Source organism: Leptopilina boulardi, unplaced genomic scaffold (assembly GCF_019393585.1).
Source record: "Leptopilina boulardi isolate dan_hultmark-lab unplaced genomic scaffold, ZJU_Lbou_2.1 LbouV2_210, whole genome shotgun sequence".
In the NCBI taxonomy this organism is placed as follows: domain Eukaryota; kingdom Metazoa; phylum Arthropoda; class Insecta; order Hymenoptera; family Figitidae; genus Leptopilina; species Leptopilina boulardi.
Genome location: NW_026137764.1, coordinates 662688 through 683498, shown reverse-complemented (window position 1 = coordinate 683498; position 20811 = coordinate 662688). Strand labels below are relative to the sequence as shown.

The 20811-nt window shown below is 27.4% G+C and overlaps 2 protein-coding genes across 2 annotated transcripts; both read right to left on the bottom strand.

The window, feature by feature from the left end:
- Positions 1 to 180: 180 nt before the first annotated feature.
- LOC127278709 (uncharacterized) lies at positions 181 to 10209 on the bottom strand. Its single transcript, XM_051300536.1, has 5 exons — positions 9925 to 10209; positions 8205 to 8413; positions 4423 to 4634; positions 2369 to 2476; positions 181 to 408 (listed from the first exon to the last, which is right to left on the bottom strand). Exons 2-5 carry the CDS (start codon positions 8343 to 8345, stop codon positions 252 to 254), a joined length of 618 nt encoding a protein of 205 aa, XP_051156493.1. The 5' UTR covers positions 8346 to 8413; positions 9925 to 10209; the 3' UTR covers positions 181 to 251.
- Positions 10210 to 13041: 2832 nt separating this feature from the next.
- LOC127278713 (uncharacterized) lies at positions 13042 to 20536 on the bottom strand. Its single transcript, XM_051300541.1, has 4 exons — positions 20399 to 20536; positions 17993 to 18183; positions 14504 to 14620; positions 13042 to 13621 (listed from the first exon to the last, which is right to left on the bottom strand). The coding sequence occupies exons 1-4, from the start codon at positions 20498 to 20500 to the stop codon at positions 13456 to 13458; spliced, it is 576 nt and encodes a 191-aa protein (XP_051156498.1). The 5' UTR covers positions 20501 to 20536; the 3' UTR covers positions 13042 to 13455.
- Between the last annotated feature and the right edge of the window lie 275 nt (positions 20537 to 20811).

The window sequence follows — 20811 nt, the reverse complement described above, 5'->3', positions numbered from 1 at the left end:
CTACTTCGTTACCTATTTAAAATATTTTCAGTAAATAAAAATAATTATTTCATCAAGTCAAAAATTATTTCGTTTAGATAAATATTTATTTTTTATAATCAAATATTACTAATTTATTTGAACAAAAGAAATATTTTAAACATAATAATTGTGTATACCAATATATATGACTATTAAACATTAGAATTTAAATAAATTTACAAATCGTTATTGTTTCTCTCTATATAATGAAATCAATCTCTATATTGACTTCATAAAGTTTGATCGAAATAGTTGATTCTTGATATATAATCCAATATTCCATATCCATGAGGACAAGATGAATAAAGCTGTAGACAGTCGACCCCTTGTTCTCCCGCTTTCATGGCCTCGAAATAATCGTTATTCGGAAACGACCCATGAATCGGCCTAAAAAGAAAAAGAAAAACTTTTATTTTCACATTGAAATTAAAATAATTTTATTAAAATTTTCCAATTTAAAATATATTTTAGACACACAATTTATTTTTAATAGAAAAGAATTAGCACAAATTCTGTCTTTTCTTGTTAGCTATAGCATATAAATAGAAAAAAAATTTGTATTTTTTTAGCGAAAATAAAAAAAAAAAAAATTTATCTATAATTGAGATATCTATACAAATATTTATAATTTATGAAATAAGCCTAATATATAATGAGAAAAAAGGTTTGAGCTGACAACCAAATATTTCATTCAATATATGTGCAACTAAAATTTTTTGGTTGACACAACTAAACTTTAGTTGACAACAACCAAAGTTTGTTTCAGACGACTAAATAAGAAAATGAAAAAGAATTTGGTAGTCTCAACCAAAAAATTTTAGTTGCACATATATTAAATGAAATATTTGGTTGTCAGCTCAAACCTTTTTTCTCAGTGTATAGAAACAATAATGCAGACTATATACAACAAAAAAGTAGAACACACATTTGCAGATGTTAATTATTGATTTTAAAAAGGTCACATCAACCGAAAAATGCAAATATATTTTTATAAACTGATCATTTTATCTGAAAGTTCATAGGTCGAGGATTTATCTGCGCAAAAGAGGGGAATGAAAACCATAAAAACAAAATCTTTACGAGCGAGATTTTTTTCATACTTTCAAGGATTATGTCGCTTGCAGTCAATTTAAAATTAATATTCACAGATTAATGTCAAAAAAAAAAAATATTGATTTAATCTTAAGTTATTTCAGTATTAAACCAACGTCTCCTTTAATATTAATCATTATTGACCACGGTTTTACACCTTCAATTTTATTTATTATTAAATATACCTATATAATTCATATTTTATATTACAATTATAAATTTTTTATTAATTTATTAAAATTTAATGACACTTTTCTGCTCATTAATTTTTAAATTGTCGATATATAGACTTACACGTGAAATATATACTTACATTAATAATATATATATTTTTTTATTAAGAGCATTTGAACCTTCGTGACGTCACAAATCATGGCGCATGACACGCAAACTTCTCAGGTATGTGAAAAGCACAATTTTGAATATTTTTTAAAAAAACCTTTTGGAAAATGTTCAGAATAACATAGACTCTGTCTGTTATGTGCGGAAAATTCAAAATTTTGCGTATAAAACGTTTTTTAAACAATGTTAAGGTCACAAATCATGGCGCATGACACGCAAACTTCTCAGGTATGTGAAAAACACAATTTTGAATATTTTTAAAAAAAAACCTTTTGGAAAATGTTCAGAGAAACATAGACTATGTCTGTTATGTGCGAAAAATTCAAAATTTTGCGTAAAAAACGTTTTTTAAACAATGTTTAAGTTGGTTGTCACAAGTAAGGAAAAATACACGAATTGCTTATATGTAGGCATTGTTTAAAAAACGTTTTAAACGCAAAATTTTGAATTTTTCGCACATAACAGACAGAGCCAGTGTTATTCTGAATATTTTCCAAAAGGTTTTTTTAAAAAATATTCAAAATTGTGCTTTTCACATACCTGAGAAGTTTGCGTGTCATGCGCCATAATTTGTGACCTTAACATTGTTTAAAAAACGTTTTAAACGCAAAATTTTGAATTTTCCGCACATAACAGACAGAGTCTATGTTATTCTGAACATTTTCCAAAAGGTTTTTTTAAAAAATATTCAAAATTGTGCTTTTCACATACCTGAGAAGTTTGCGTGTCATGCGCCATGATTTGTGACGTCACGAAGGTTCAAATGCTCTTAAATATTTTAAGATTGTCGTTATTGATTTTTTTTTCCATTTATAAATGGAGGGGAAATTGGAATTTTTTAATAAAGTAAACTCATCTCTATAAATTGAATTATAAGGCATATATTTTATGAATAAAATTGTTGTGAACTCACGTCAGAAGTACTTCGAGAAGTTCACCCACTAAACCCTCTTCCTTTAATGGAATTTCAGTAGCTTCACATATGCTTCTCTTCAAGCAATCTCGTCCACTTAAACCTCTTCTGCAAAACAAATTCTTCACTATATAACTTGAAATTCAATTAATAATAATAATAATAATAATAATATACATATATATATATAGCTCAAATTAATTCTAAAAGCAAATATTATTTTTGTCGAATTCCAGCTATATATCATGTCAATTTTCCAAAAAATTCTAAAGGAAAATTAAAGTTTCAAATAAACAAAAGTTGTGAAGTGAAATGGATTTTTTTTCAGTTTACGACTGAACAAAGGATCTGCGACTTTGAAAAGAATGTAAAAAACGTTATTAAAACCGACAGTGAAGTTTTAAAACGTGCACACTTTATAATATGTATACTAAAAATTGATATATATATGTTACGGTCAAAGACCGAAATTGGTCATTCTCCGAGAATGACCGGTCAATGTCGACATTGCCAAAAATCGTTGGTCATTGTCGACATTGTCCTGAAAATTTTACCAATGCTTATAAATATTTGACAATGCCCAAGCATTGTTGACAATGACCGGTCATTGTCGACATTGCCTAGTCACGTTTGGGCAAAGTTGTTAATCGTAATAAACAGAAAGGAATAAAAGGAATTTATTAAAATTAAAATTTATTTAAAAGGATTTTGTAATTAATTTATTTATTGCAGCATGACAAGCTACCGTGGCATTTAGAATTGCATCTTTTGTCCTGTTTTAAGCCTCGTCGAAACGATCTTTAAAATTGTTGGAATCCATTTTTGCGCGCAGAAATCGAGTGTTTCTGTACCGACAATTAACGGCAAACTAATCACTATGAACTTCGTTTATTTTGATATGACTGTAATCAATACATTATTGATGGCTCGATCACAAATGAAATTCTATTAACTTTTTTTTATATCATTAACAGCGTATTCTGTGTCTACTGTTTTCAAAAATTATTTCCGAATAATTACGGAATTAATCATATTTTAAATGATTAATTAAAAATTAAACAATTTTAATAATAAAAATTTTAATTAATAATACATTTTAACAACTTTGTCCAACTTGTATCGGTCATTGTTGACATTGACCAAGAAGAACACATAATATGCATAATTTTGAACTTTGTTCGCAATTTTCAGGACAATGTCGACAATGACCAACGATTTTTGGCAATGTCGACATTGACCGGTCATTCTCGGAGAATGACCAATTTCGGTCTTTGACCGTAACATATATATATATAAAGCGAAAAAAAAGTTTTATTCGTAATAATTGCAAAACACGTTATACCCTCTATTTTTACTCTTTAAAGTTCATTAGGGTATAATTTTTTTTTTTTCTTAAAATTATGAAGTGCACAAAATGCATTTTGTGCAACTTTTTTTGCCGTATAGTTAGAGAAAACTTTAATTTTTTTTGTCACGAAAATCATTCTTTATCAAAAAGTATGTATAGGGGATTCCACGTGAAGTGATTAAGGTGAAAAACTGTTTCTTTTCAAACATACTCATGCTTAGGTTATTTTTTAAAAATAAATAATGAAATAAAACTTTTTTTCAATATCTGTTTTAATAGCTTTTTAAATGTCCTTTCAATTGGTAAAATTCATTTTTAAAAACAAAATTTCAACCAAAAAAAAAAGAAAATGAAAAATGAATTTGACTTTTTTTGTAAATTCTTAAATAAACATGCATGATTTATGTATTTTTTTGCTTTCCCGTCTAATACGTTTTCCCGCATAAGACGTGTTCTTGACACGGTCCCTTCAGAATCGTATTAACCGGGTTCTACTGTAGATGTAAAAATGTGCCTAGAATGTTTAATTCTTGAAAATTAACAATTTTTACTTACTAAAGCAAATTGAAAATAGTTTATTGATAATATAGCAATTATAATTATAAAACATTTGAAAATTTTCGTAATTTATTCAATATTCTGAAATTTGTTATTTTAAAATTTGAGCCAACTTTCCTATACAATTTGTTATATGTTTTAATATTACCTTTCAAATTCACTTTCAAAAAATTCATAAGCGATTTTCCGGTCTAACGAAATTTCAGTCTCTCGTCGACGACGACGACGATGAGAAGATTTCGAAAAGAAGTCTGTGAAAAATGACGCATTTGGCGGCGCTGCATATTGAAATTGAAAATTTTGCCCAAAGACTAAAGTTCTTCCAGGCAACGCTATTGGTACAGAAATTCCCACAAGTAGCTTTAAAAAAAAAGAAATTACAAAATTGAAAAATTAATAGAATTTTTTATTTTAAAAATATATTTTAATAAACTAATTTTGCGACACCTTGTATATATAAAGATATACCAGTAATTTTATATAAAATTGCGATTTTTTAAGATTTTGTAAAAAAGTAAATTTTACATTACAACTTTTTTAAAATCAGGCCACGTTAAATTAATTTTATTCCCTTAAATATAATATACGTACTTAAAAAATAATTTTATTTTTATCACTTTCAACTAGAAACATAGGTTAGCGAATTTCGCAATAGGTAAAAAGTGTCGAACATACACGGAAAAAAATTTTACAATGAGATTGAGCTATTTGAGAATATAATTAGTATAAGGAACGACACATATATAACTCTGTGAATAAGTTTCACTGCAGTAGCTGAATGTTTAGCCGATTTGGCTAAAATAAATTTAGGTTCAATCTTTCTGATCCGCAAAACCCGGGAACTTTTTCACGTGGGGTTTCAATCTCGAAAAGTGCGAATGTTTTTATTTCATTGGCTTTAAGTTTTTTGTCCAACCAATGACATGCAAACATTCACACTTTTCGAGATTGAAAATATATTATTTCAATATTTTTAGAATAAAGTTATAGAGTACGATTTCTAACAGTGTATGGGAGAGGAAAGTGGGAGGTGGAATATTGGAATTTGGAAGTCAAATGGAAAGTAGGAGGTAGAATGTGGGAAATTGGATGTAAAGTGGAAAGTAGAAGGTAGAAAGTGGGATGTGAAAAGTAGGAAGTGGGAACTGTGAGGTAAAGAAAATGGGAAGAGGAAAGTGGGATGGAAAAAGTCGGAAGTGAAGTGGAAGTAGGAGGTTGAAAGTGGGATGTGAAAAGTAGGAATTAAGAAATGGGAAAGTTACGCAATTGACCCTCAGAAAGCAATATTTTGTAATAAAATTTGAAGTTAAAAAAGTAGTAAATAAATGTTTCGTTCATTTGAACGTTCTGAACTTCAGGCACATAGAATATTTTCTTTTTCCAAAAAAAAAAAAACGAACAAAAAAAATAGTGAAAGAAGGTAACTATTTGCATTTAAAAGAGTTGTATCTAAATTGAACTGCTTTATCAGTAGCGTCTATCTTACGTTGATTTAATGTTCACCAACCCCTTGAAATCGTGCAGTGCAAGTTAATTATTGAGAAGCAATTGAACCCTTTTCAAGCTTTGAGTAAAAGAATCTAAAAAGCCCAATACAAAGAAAATTCATTTAATTTGTAAAAAAAAACTCGAGAGATTTTGAATCGCTTTTAAGGTGTAATTTTGAAAATCTCGCTCGTAGAAGAGACTATCGTAAAAAAATACTTTTCTAGAAAAAAGAAAGCTTAATAAGACGTCAACCATGAGAAGAAAGAGAAGAGGGTGAGGGGCGGGGGGTTGTAAGGATAAAAATAAAGTCTGATCGAAGACGAAAAAGTGAAATTACAAGGAGCAAGCTTTTCACTTTCGTCAAAAACTTTAACCCATAACCCATTCGCTGTATATATAGATTTTCTCTCATATTTTACAATTCTTTTTAAAAAAATCCAGCCTGCTTGCCTCAATTTATTTACCCCTCAGTTTGTGATATTATTTTGTCGCTGAAAAGTTTTTTTCATAATTTTTTTTCTCCGCTAAAAAATACAAAAAATTATTTTTTTATACTAAATATATATATATATATATATATATATATACAATTTTCTTGTAGATAGAGATGAAATATTTATCTTATATAAATTTTTTTATTTATGTTATACAACAAATGTTTATCAATTTTTTTCCCCACCATTTTGTATACCTTTAACATACTTATTTATTGCAAATAAGAAAATCTATACTTTTATAAAAAAATATTTATTTTTTGAAAACCGCAACATATTGAGAGAAGGAAAGAGATTTTATTTTCATAAAAGCTCTTTATATACTTGGAAAGGAATTGAATTTAAAACGATGAGATTATAAAGTTTAAAGAAAAAAAAATTTCTATTAAAATAGGATATGCGATTTTAAAAACTAAGATATTTTTAAGGGAAAAATTGTATATATACGGAACAGAAAATATATAGAGAGAAAACACATATATATATGCCTTAACAGACAAGTAGAATTATCATGAATGAAATATTAGATTTCTTTAAAAAATATTACAATAAAAAAGTTTGATATATATTCAAAGGAAGAAAACGATGCGTGGAAAATGGGATTGGATTAGAAGAACGTACATATATAATATCGTGCCATAGATTTTTGCTTTGAAAATTCAATGAAAAAAAAAAAAAAAGTTGCAAAGCAAAAGAATATGAATTTATAATCGAACAAAAAAAAATATCCATTAGAAAAACTGCGTATATTATTCTTGAGTGGAAAAATCAGTGAATGGTCAGGCGGGACAAAATATTGTTGAAAGCATGTATATATGCTTAAACGATACATTTATTAGGTTTATTGGATTCTAAATTTTTTCATTGTTAAAAATCTCTCTTCCTTTTATATACTGTATCTGATAATTACATATTTAATAATGCTATTTTCCAAGAGAGCGAATAAAAAGATGAAAAAACAAAAAAATTTATTTAAACAATTTGTATATATACAATTATGTATAACTTTTCTTTTAAAACGAATCATTATACAGAACGATTTACGAAAATGGTTTAATAAGCTTAGAAATAGTACTATACGATATTGTAAAAAAAAATTTGTGAGCCAAAAAAATTCCTGCAAGCAGCCAACATAGCTATTTTTTGATCATTTAAGCCATTTTTGAAATTGAAAATTTTTAAATTTTGCAGGTCAATTACATAACTTTTTCCGTATTCCACATTCCGGATTCCACATTACAGATCCTACATTCCATATTCCGTATTCCACTTTTCACATTCCAGATCCTACATTCCGTATTCCACTTTCCACATTACGTATTCCAAATTCAGGATCATACTTTCCGGATTCCACATTCCCGATCATACATTCCGGATTCCACTTTCCAGATCATACGTTCCGGATTCCACTTTCCACATTCTGGAAAATCGGTGTAGAAATCTCCCATGACCCAGAATACGAAATGTGGAAAGTGGAATCCGAAATGTGTGATCCGGAATGTGGAATCTGGAATGCAGAAAGTGAAATGCGAAATACGAAATGTGGAATCTGGAATACGGAATGTAAAATGTGGGATCTGAAATTTTGAAAGTGGAATCCGGAATATAGATCCCCCAGGTCTATGTAATAATTTTATTTCTTTGAATTTTCTTTCTAAAAAGAAATTCGTTAAAAATATTTAAATATAGTTTATTAACAAAGGTACTAATAATAATTATTATTATTATTAACGAATTACGGTAATTATAATATACAATCTTTTACTGATTTTAATTGAAATTTTTATGTCATTAAAATTAAATTTCAATAATAAAACGAATCTAGATGCATGAAAAAGGAAATGAGTGAATTGGTCAAATTTACTAAAATGATTAAGGGAAATTTTTGTTTTGCGATTGAAACAAATGCGAAAAAGTTTAAATTTGTCTAACAAAAGACTTTGCATACCTTGAAAATACCACCGTTAGGGTACACAATGGGTGGTGAATACAAAGTTTGCCTCTTGCTTCTCGCATCAACTCCTTTACTTCCGATTCGCCAAGCGCACTCTATGCTCAGTAAAATCACGATAACAACTTTGACATTCATTTTTATCAGCCTAGTTGAATCGCAATTCACTTGTAAAACAGGTAACAGAACATTCCTGCCAAATTCTCCTAAAAATAAAATTTGAATAGTTGAACATACTTTTCCCTACCTTGAACATGTTATATATATATATTCTAGGTAATGTTAAATAATTTTTCTTTTATTTCATTTTATTGTTTTTTAACCTTTTCTTTTTAATCATATTGACATTTTTTTATTAAGATAGAATTAAATTTGTCGAATGAGTAAAAGATGAGATTTTATTTTTAAATAATATTTATTCACTAATTATGACACGGTAGTGATACAAAAAGTAATAATGCATAACTTTATTTAAAATTAACGAATAATAATGAGGTTAAAACTCAGACGTATCGATAAATGTTATTAATATTTAATCGTTTTAACGCCATAAATTCGGTTCAAATTTAAAGTTGAATTTAAAATGATGAAATACATTTTTAGAAATTTAATTCAATTTTTATTCAAATAAGTAAAATAATATAATAATATAATAAAAATTGAATAATAGGGTCAGTTGGGGTAAATGGGGACAAGAGGTTTTGGAGCTTAATTTACAGTTTTAAAGTTAAATCTAAATAATAATTAATTTAAGTTAATTCTAAATAACATTTTATAATTAATTTTTGATTCTTAGTAATACTTAATAATCTTTTTTTGACAAAGAATTAGATGATCTTCCAAATAAAAAAAGAATTGACGGTTTATCTTTATTTCCTTAAATGTTATTAATTATTTAAATAATTTTTATTATTAATTATTAATTTAACACCCGTTTATCAAAAATAGTTCATATAGGGCTCATTGGATGCGGATTTTGATAAGCATTCTAATGGCGTTTTTAAAATTACTGTAATTGTATTTGTTCGTAAAATATTTTATTTTTTATTAATTTTTGTTACCTAGTTAATTAATTAATATTTCGAAAACAAAAAATAATGCCATATCAAAAATTTAACGATCGATTTATTATGACTTAAACAATATTCATGATTTTTTTCGCACTTCTAAATGAGGGAGAACATGTTTAAAAGTTATAAACAAATTTTATTTTTTAAACAAATTGTTTAAAAATTAATACTTTTTAAAAAAATAATTTTTTTCTAAAAGTTTAAGGTCTTCTGCTTAAAAAACATTTACAACATTTTTCTCTATTTTTAGTAGGAAAAAAGTTATAAGTAAAGCAAAAAAATATTGCTTAAATTTGTTATTGTAAATATCTCGAAAAATATTAAAAATTTCAAATTCAAAATTTGTACACTTATTTAGCATCACTATCACTACAATTTAGCGAATTTTGAGAAAAATCTGAGACATGACCCCGTATTCTCATATGAAATGCCTTATATATTTGCAGTTTATTTTGGAATATTCGACAAATTTTACAGAACTCAGTTCCGTAATTAATTATACAAGAAGTTTTGTATTTATTTTCACTATAACAGAAGCGGGGGGAATTTTTAGTCAAATAAAAATAATAATAATAATATATTTTTCAACAAAAAGAAATGGATTTTTTAAATATAGTTGATATTTAAGTGGAAAATTATTACTTTACCTGTTCGCCATATGGATTTTTCTACAAAGAATATTTGTAGACTAAAGTTTTACACCGCGTGACATATGTTTTCTTCATATTTTTGTAATTTGCCAACAGTTACTTGAAAGTAACAGAAAAGAGTAGTAAAGACGATGGTAGAGTACTGTAAATATAACTTTAATGTTGGATGTGGCACGAGTTTTTAATATTCTTTTGCGCTTTTTTTTCAGTAAAATTTTTCAGAGAGAGTTGTCGGTTACCCGCATATCTATAGCAGTATTTTTTAACACGTGTGCAAAGTATATGAACGTTGAACACAAAAAAACTTTAGCAATATAAGCTATATATATATATATATATATATATATATATGGTATATTTCTTGTCATCTCATCAAATTCACATTCAACATCCGTTCTCGCCTTAACGACTTCTCCTTCTAAACATTTTACATTTTCGATTCTCGCTAAATACAACGGCAAATAGAAGACAATTAGCTGTGCACTGGAGAATTTATGTACATATACATACACACACAAAAAAAAGTAGGTCGCACTCTCCCAAGAGAATGATAGACAGGCTTAAAAATAATAGCGTAACGCTCGGGGATATATGTATATTCTAGAATGTTAATCACAAATTATGTCGCTTTTCAACAAAGGGAAAAATGGATTATGATTTTCTCTAGTTTCGTGTCACTGGAGAATATATTTCGTTAAATGACCGAGATGAAACAATAAAGACATGGGTTCGCGATAGACTAATTATAAAAATTTACCTAACTAAACTATAATTAGTTGTAATTAACCATTTTTTTTGTTTTTCTTTTCTCAATAAAATAAAAATAACATTTTTTTTTAATAAGAATTTTATACCTGTATAACTGGATCAACAATATTTTGAAATATTTTTTAAAATAATTTTCATTAAAAAGTATTTTAAATAAATATTTAAATTTTATGATATTTAATCAATTTTGTGAAGTTTTAAAATGATATTTTCCAAAGTGGTCCACTCATGATATCCAAAGGAAAAGTAAAAATAGAATTTTGTAGAATTTCTGTTGTTGATTCAAAAAGTCTATACATATATGAAAGAATACAACAGAAGGAAACAAAATGAAAAAAAATGATTGACTTATTATATATAGTGTTTGAGATGTCAGCACTCTTAGGTCAGTACTGGACTTTAGAGAGAAAGAAGGAGAGAGAGAGAGAGAGAGAAATAGAGTCAATTTAATACTGACTTGCCAGCCAACAGTCCTAGTTATAAATTTCCACCTGGGCAAATAAGCAAACAGTGAACCCAACACTGCAATAAATTGAAAGTTAAACTGCGAATTTCGCGGCGAAGTGTGTGGAGCTACAAATTTCCAACCAGAATAGAAACAGTGAGCAGGACAAGTTTCTTGTGAAGGAAGACTGCAGTGTATGCAAGTTTTGGAAACAGAGTATAACAACAGTAGAGTTCTGCTCAAGCTTCTATATTCCTGGATCATTGTACAATGTATACACACGTAAATTGCAAATTCATGAGGATTTTCTTGTCTTTAAGAATCCCATTATATGCCTTCTCTCTTTCTCTCTCACCAGAATGATCCTCGAGATTAAATTCTTTATACAATTTTAATCCGTGTGCAAAGTTAACAAAAATTTAATTTATAAGAAATATTTTCTTTACTGGTGCCACAAAAAGAGTTGTTAAAAGTTAAAGTGTTACTTATATTTTAATAGTTTTAATTTAATGAATCTCATCTGGATAAGAAACAAATTTATTTAATTTTTGTTGCACGGAAAAACTTTATTTGAGAAATATTCCAAAAATTCGTTCAGAAATTGAGGATATGGGAATACAATTTAATAACAATAGTTAAAAAATGTAAATGGAATTATTTGTAATGCTTGTTTTTGAATAAGTAAATAAAAATTTCAAATGTCTTCATAAATTGTTTCGTAATTATCATATAAAGATCTGAATGAAGAGTTCTATCTCTGATTTCACACAAACTCAGACATCAGAAAGTAAGAACTCAAGAATAGTTCTGGAAAACTATGAGATCAAGTGAAAATAATTCAATGTGTGTGTGTGTGGGCTCGCTTTCTCACGCACATATATATATATATATAACATATCACGTGTTGCTTTCAATTTCTCTGATATACTAAATCTTCGGTTTCTTAACCACTTGTGAGAAGGAATAGTTTCATAAAAAATTAATTTTTTTATTATTTCAAATTGCAGTGCTTGCTGCGCATCAAGCGATTCCATTCCAGTTCTGGACTTTTTGCAAACAGAGAACCAGAAATCTTAATGTGACAAAGAATTAGAATACCTCTCTAGCGAATTGTATGATGCAAATGCTCCACGAAATTGGCGGAGTATTTGTGGAACAAGAGGTTGAGATGGAAATTTTGTCTCAAATATATAAAAAATGATGAAATATAATATAGTTAAATGATTAAAACAATAAGATTTATGTTTTTTTATGATGATTATTGTAAATAATTATAAAAATTTAATGGTTTTATTAATTTCAATCTATTACAGTTTATTTATCAACATTTGTCGATAAAATCAATGAAGCCGCACATTTTAGAAAGTAGGTGGCAGCACTTTTTTTTTCTTTTTCTTAAATTTTTCTAAAATTATTTTGAGTGTAATTCAGCATCCGCTGGACCAATCATAAAGTGCACTATACATTTTTTGTTCAGAACTTTCCTCTAACTACTTTGGCGATATTCCCGAACAATTATCTCGCGAATTTAATTTTTCGAAAATTTTTCCAAAACTATTTTCAGTGTAGCTCAGCATCCGCTGGACTAATCAAGAAGTGCGCCATACATTTTTTGTTTAGAACTGTCCTCTAACTACTTTGGCGATATTCCCGAACAATTATCTCTCGAATTTAATTTTTCTAAAATTTTTCCAAAATTATTTTGAGTGTAACTCAGCATCCGCTGGACCAATCATAAAGTCCACTATACATTTTTTGTTCAGAACTTTCCTCTAAACTACTTTGGCGATATGCCAATACAATTATCTCGTGAATTAAATTTTTCGGAAATTTTTCCAAAAGTATTTTGAGTGTAGCTCAGCATCCGCTGGACCAATCAATATTGCCCTATACATTTTTTGTTCAGAACTTTCTTCTAATGAAAGTTGTGGTATTCCCGAACGATTATCTCACAAATTTAATTTTTCGTAATTTTTTCGAAAATTATTTTAAGTGTAGCTCAGCATCTGCTGGACCAATCAATAAGTGCTCTTTACATTTTTTGTTCGATACTTTTTTCTAATGACAGTTATGGTATTCCGGAGCGATTATCTCGCAAATTTAATTTTTCAAAAATTATTTTGAGTGTAATTCAGCATCCGCTGGACCAATCATAAAGTTTATTTCCACGAATTTTTCATACATGTATAATTACATATTTAATTTTTCCCAAAGAAAATATACATAAATGTGCAGCGTAAATGTATAATCGTTTTTGAAATGCAAAAATAATCCCTTAGATGTCGCGTTGAAAGTTGTTATTAAGAGAGAAATCCTTAAGGAAATATGATTTGGGTAAATGACTTTAACGGTGATTCAATGCAGTCCGGATAACTTAGAATGCAGTCACCACCAGACCTTCCTAATCGTTCAGCTTCTTGATATAATTTGTTGACGCTCCGCTGACTCGAATAACCAGTCCTCGGTAAATCTTCCGATGGTCTGCACAAATCAAAGTAAATAGAGATTATTATTAATCTTAAACCAATAATCTTTCAGCAAATAAATTTTCAATAATTATATTTTTATCGATATGGTATGGTTTGCATATCGCATAAAATTTATTAAAAGAGTTTTATAATAACAAATTTTTTGAAATTTTTCGTGAATTAAAAATTTTTTTAAATCATTTTTTCATTACTTTAATTTTTTGAATTATAACAGTAATGAATGGATATAATTTAGATTATTAATTTTCATTGAATGCGAAATTACGACGATTCAATATTGAGCAATGATTTACTGTCTGTTTAAAAAAAAGCTTTGAACCGATAAATAATAATTATACAGTGGAATAAATAAATAAATAAATATATGTACATATATATATATATATATATATATATATTCAACGAATCTCGTTTAAGTAAAACGCTCGAATTCTGACTTCTGAGAACGTTCAAGTGGTATTGATCTTGTGATTACATTCAAGCTGTATTTGGTTCGGAAGTCTTGTATATAATGTCGAGGTCAGAAGCTTTAAGATCATTGAAGCTTAACGTTTTGCAAATATATATATATATATACACTGAAAATATCAAAAAAAAAATTGTACCAAAGAATTTTCCAACCAGATTTTCTAATATTTCTAACGAGAAAAAGTAGTAACATTTTATTCTGATTAGACTAATTAAAATTTGGATAAATTATGAACTGAATATAAAAAAAAGTCATCCTGTGATGAATTTTTTTTATTCTCACTGTAATTACGAAATCGGTAAATTTAATCGCCTTTATCCTACTCACATATAGTGACTATATACCATTCATTAAACTTTTCCAGGGAAAACAAAAAAAAAAAAAAAAAAAAAAACAACAACTTACGTAAGAAGCAGATGAATAATATCCTCAACAATGTCCTGACTGCTCCTTGCTAAGGGGGTCTCGGCAAGCTCACAAATTGTTCTTAAAAGGCACTCTCTTCCTTTTTCCCAACCAGTGCTACAGCAATGAATAATGAAAATAAAAATTTCTCCTTTATTTTGCTTCTATTTTATTAATAACGAAATTGTATAAGAATTAACTAAAATGTTGACAATTTTTATTAATAATAAGAAAAATTCAATCTCTAATTATATTATATATACCAATTTCTATTTGAATTTCTATTTTATTTAAACAAATTTAATAACCAATTAAATAACACTAAATTGTTTGATTACCTAATAATTTAATTGATTTATAAATGTACATGAATTCGTCTATAAATAAATGAATTTACATTACAAATTAAATTAAAATTATTATTATATTAATTTATTATTATTATTATAATTTAAACTTTGATTTGAATTTACACATGTTGCAGTAAATGATTGATATTTATATATAGGGGTTTATAATTCTTTTGTAATATCTGGCTTTTCTTTCCAATATGGAAAACTTGTATGCCTCAATGCAAAACGTCAATATTCGGGTAATAATGAGGAATTTCAGAAATGATTGAGCTGCTGAAGCGTTTTTCAATTGGTCTATTATTGCACATGCCACTAGCTTTATCCCAAGTAATTATCTTTGAAATGCCGTTCTTAGCTTAAGTTTCCTTTGATCGTAAGGGCTCATATTTAGTTGAACAAGAGGCACTCTGAGTGCCACTTAAATTCAAGGAATGCTTTTCCTTAAGCTATCATTAATTATCTCTTATATGCATTATACCTTAATTTAAATGACATTGTTTCATATACAAATCTATCAATATATATATATATATATATATATATATATATTAAATTAAATTGGTTCAATCGTAACAAACACCATTTTACGAAAAATAATCAAAAAAAGACATTAAATTAGGGGTTTTTTTTAATTTCATTGGATAAAAGCACTTCAAAGCACTACCAAAAAAATTTTTTGGACATAAATAAATATTTAGAACAATTAATATCTGAAAAAGTGTTTTAAAAAGAACTGAGACATTTTAGAAAAAACAGGATTTTCACAAATAAACACGTAGCTTCCACAAATGATATCGCATCAAGATCAAATTTTTCTTGACGTCTTTTGGTGTTAATTATCCTAAATTTTGAGGTTATGTTCGTTTCAACGCTCTGAATATAGCAGCAAGTCCCCCCTCCCTCCTCTCATTTCCCCTTCTCCGCCAAAATGGCCTAAATTTTAAGGTTATGTTCGTTTTAAGACTCTGAATGTAGCCGCAAGTCACCTCCCCTCCCCCGCCAGAAATAACCTAAATTTTGAGGTTATGTTCGTTTCAAGGCTCTGAATATAGCCGCAAGTCCTCCCTCCCTCCTCTCATTTCCCCTCCTCCGCCAAAAATGACTTGAATTTGAAGGTTATGTTCGTTTCAAGACTTTTTAATAATTTATTGGTTTTTAGGCAATTTCATTGAAATTATTTTTAAAAATAATTTCTTAATGTCGATTTTAATTTATTTAATTATTTATTTATTATTAATTTAATTAATTTATTAATTAAAATTTAATAATTTTAATTTTAATAATATTTATTCAGATTTCAATGAATTTGTAATAATAATTCTTTGAAATAGGTGGTTTAATTGGAAAAATAAGATCAATGGAAAATTAAAAAAAAATTATTAAAACAGGGGGGTTGGCGCGCGAAGCGCGCAGGTGGGCGTAGTATATATATATATATATATATATATATATATATATATATATATCAAATGGTGTTTGTTACGATTGAACCAATTTAATTTAATATACTATACTATTAAACATAATGGCTCTAAAATTGTAATGAATACAGCATATTAATAAATGCATTAATATATTATTATCATATGTTTTATTTAGCAATTTTAATTAAGTAATTTTTTTTTTAAATTATTATACTCTCTAAATTAGAATTTAGTTAAAAATCACGAACAAGGAAACCTCACGATTGATCACAGGCTTTGGGAAATGGTATATTTACATTCTCATGTAGAGGAACCTTAATGTAACACAATTTTGCTATTTTTAGCGGCCAACATAATGGATTTTTTTTACGAAAAATTATTTTTTGCTTTCGGGCATATATAATTAAAAATTTAATTTTTTTATTATATGGGGCATTCTATTTTAAAATTATATCCCTAGTAAACAATTGACAATATTATCAAATAAATATTTATTTGTAACAATTAATTATTATTTGTTTCAATTAAATTGTATTTATTTCAAATACAAAAATTATTGATTAAAATACATTTTATTTAATTCAAATAAAAATTACTCGGTTCAGGTAAATATTTATTTGATAATACCCAGATAGCACGTAAGCTTGCAACAACTTTGCTGCAAGTTTGCCACGCAATCTTGTCGCGCAATATTGACAAGCTTCCACAGCAAACTTGCCGCAAGCTTTAAATGTTCTACCCGACCGAAAACTTGCATGGTAAGCTTACTGAAAGATTGCAGTGTAAGGTTACTGCAAGATTGCACAATAAGATTATCGCAAGATTGCTCAGTAAGCTTGCACAGTAAACTTGTAGTAAGTTTGGTGCAAGGTTGACAAATAACCTTGCTTCGAACCTAAAAAAATTTTTTTTTAATGTTTCGCCTGAATTACATAATTTTATTATATAAATTATATTATATATTATTTATTATTTTTATTATTATTTATTATTATTATATAAATTTTGTAACATAAATTAAACGAAACATTTTTTTAGGTTTAAAGCAAGGTTATTTGTCAACCTTGCTACAAGCTTGCCGTGCAAGTTTACTGAACAATCTGCGATAATCTTCTTGTGCAATCTTCCCGTAACCTTATCTTGCAATCTTTCAGTAAGCTTACCATTTAAGCTTTCGGTCGGGTAGAACATTTAAAGCTTGTAGCAAGTTTGCCGTGGAAGGTTGTCAATATTGCGCGACAAAATTGCCGCAAGGTTGGTGTAAGCTTACGTGCTATCTGGGTAGTCAAGTATCCGATTATTTGAATCTAATAAATTTTTTTCAGTGATGTAGGTAGTTTCAAAAAATTTCAATAAACTTGTCCTTGACTTTATAAAGTCATTTATGATTAGTTTTACGTGACATAGAAGAAATTATTTTTTTTAATATTAAGAAATTAAAACTTTGTCTAAATTTAGAGAACCTAACAATTTTTCCATGATAAAAAATACTATAAAATGTTTTAAGCCGAAGTAAAAATTCAGCCAATATTTTACTAATAATAATTTATTTTTAATTAATTAAGATTTAGAGAGTAAATGTTCTTAATTTTACAAATTTATATATTCATATAGAAGTACTATGGATATATTTGATACGAAGTTGTGTCAGTTGAATAAGAAAACCGGCGAAGAGAAGATGAGAATATTAAGGGTATTTACTTATTATATACCTTTCCAGTAAGTGTTCGAGAGAGGAATATATATCTTGTAAGTCTAAATTGCGGCTTTGCCTAGCTGATACAATCAAGGGTTCGAATTGAGAGACATTCCATGGTAAAGCATAATTGAATTGGTATCCAGATGAGAATACTAGACCTCCTCTTTTGCTCATTTCGATAGGAGTGGAGCCTCCAAATGTTATCTGGACATAATAAAAAAAAGCCATTAAGTAAATTTATACAACCTAATAACAATAATAATATTAAAAGATAATACTAAATTGTATAATAAATTAGGTAAATTTTATTTTGATAAATTTATTAAAGTCTGCAAATATGTATTTAATTTTTTTTTCGCTTAATTAGAAAAAAAATAATAATTTATATTTAGATGGTTTAAAAATTTATCATTTAATTTATTCAGGATAAATATTTAATTTAATGTCTCAAATGATCAAAGTGATGAAATAATTTTACTTTGAAGTAAATATACGAGTACTTTAAGAAAGTTCTTATATAAAAAAAAAAACAAGTTGGTTAAAGCAGAAAGAGGAAAGTATTACATTTTATTTTTAAGGAAAAAATATCTCAGGATTACAGCAAACAAACTCAGACTCTAATTAAAGAACTAGTTACTGAATTCAGTGTTTACAAGAAGTTCTAATGAGATCCAACCCATCCTTGATTCATTACTCAATATTACTTTTGAGGTTTCTGTCAAAAGTTAATTTTTGTCGGTGATAATGTCGCATAAAGAGATTAAAACACTGACAAACACTTGTAAAGTTTCTTTTTTTAAAAAAGAAACTAAAAATTATTTATTTATGAATTTAATTTTTTTCTTTTAATTAAAATTCTGTATATATATATATTTGAAAGAAGAAAATATCACGGAGAAAAATGGGATTGTTGTGCAAACAATTTTTGAATTGTTGTCAGTAGATTTGTTGATATTACAATTTGAAATGTTAATATTACAATTCGGATTGTTGTCAGTACAAATGTATGTTGTTTTAACAACAATACGAAGTTTTTGTTGTCAGTTTTGTTCAGTTTGCAATTCCGTACAGCTGCAGAAGCAAACTTTTTTTATACCGATTTTAGGGTAAAAATTCTCCTTTTTTTAGTGTGATCCGAATTTGTTAAGCTGACAAGTTTATTATTCCATGTCACGTGGTCATCTTGAATTCTCGCAAACTGGCGTGCAGATTGTCGCGTCGTTTGCTTCTGGCACATGTGCCACTTTTGCTTTTATTATTAGTTTTTTTTTTAAATGACAAAGTGCTGTTAAATAATGAATCCGGTTAAAGTGAGAAATCTATTGCAAGTGTAGTGAAAGGATGAAGAGACAATTTCATCGTTTATCGGTAAGTTATACTCGGTTACTATTGAACATAACCTCACCTTAAAAAATACAAAATTTATGTTAAATATTATTTAACAACAATTTTCATCTCAAAATAATTTTTTGGTTTCAGGTCAAAGAATTTGATGCAGAAGTAGCATGTTCCACAGATTTTAATGCTAATGAAACTGGTGATATGACCTACGTAAATCTGCTATCGATTATTTTAGAAGGCGAAGAAACTGAACAAATTGTATCAGACTGATCAAAGCTTTGTTAATAAAACAAATTGTATTGCCGATTTAACAATTTAGATTTGTGATTTCAACTGTTCCATAACAATTTTCTTTGTTCGTCAAACAATTCTGTTTGTTCACCGAACAAACCACAACAATTCTTTTTTCTCCGTGATATTTACAAGAAAAAGAAGAGTAAAGAAATGGAATATATATATAATATATAATATATATAATCGCTAAAAGAAATTATAAAAACTTATAGTCTTTTCTAGAGGGAAGTATTCCCCAAAAGTAAAATTATTATTTCATGAAAAAGAATATATTTTGGATCGAATGGAAATGTCAAATTGACTTTCGGACAAGATAAATTGTCAAAAATTGATATATATATATATATATATAGCTTTATGCAAGAAATCCCTGAGACAGTGAAATATGATTTATAATCAAGCCAACAATCTTATCACGGCCCAGAAGAGAAAGCACCGCTCTGGAAATAATTGTCATCATAATTCTGTCAAGCAGACATTCATGAACCATAAAAAATGTCATAAAAAATGCGTAAAGTGTCGAAGAATTCTCTATACTTTCTCTCAAACATAAAATATGTATAATCTGATAGGAGATTTATTATAAAAATATCAAGTAAAGTTTTCTTGATATTATTAAAAAAAAAGATAGTATAGAGGAAACTCTCCTTATAAATGAATTTTTCTAATTAAAAAGACCTGCATCATGATCCACGATAAAATTCCTTTATTTAGTTGTTAAATAAAATTATAATTATTTCATTAGCATTTACATTTTCAACAAAAAATTAACGTTAATAAGTACCTGGAATAGTGTGTTCTTTGGAAATAGAAGAATAGGTTCACTTTTAGTTGCTCCTGTCGTCACGATTAATAAAAAAAGGATCGTTTCATTTATACTGAACATTACGTCAAAAGTGATTCAACCGAAACTTATTACTGTCTCGACGTATTTCTTCTTCCTCTTCTTCTTCTTCTTCTTCTTCTTTTTCTTCTTTAGACAGCAGTTCAAGTCAAATATTAACTCATTGGTCACTGGCCTGAACGAACAGTTCTGTTATCTTAAAAATTCATTACCAAGGTTAAAAGAATAAAAGTTTGAAATTATATGTAAAAAAAAAAATTCTATACTTAAAAAGTAAATATTGTCTTAAAAAGAATTTTATTTATACTTTCAGAGAAATCTTTTATTTGAAACAAATATAATATATTTGAGTT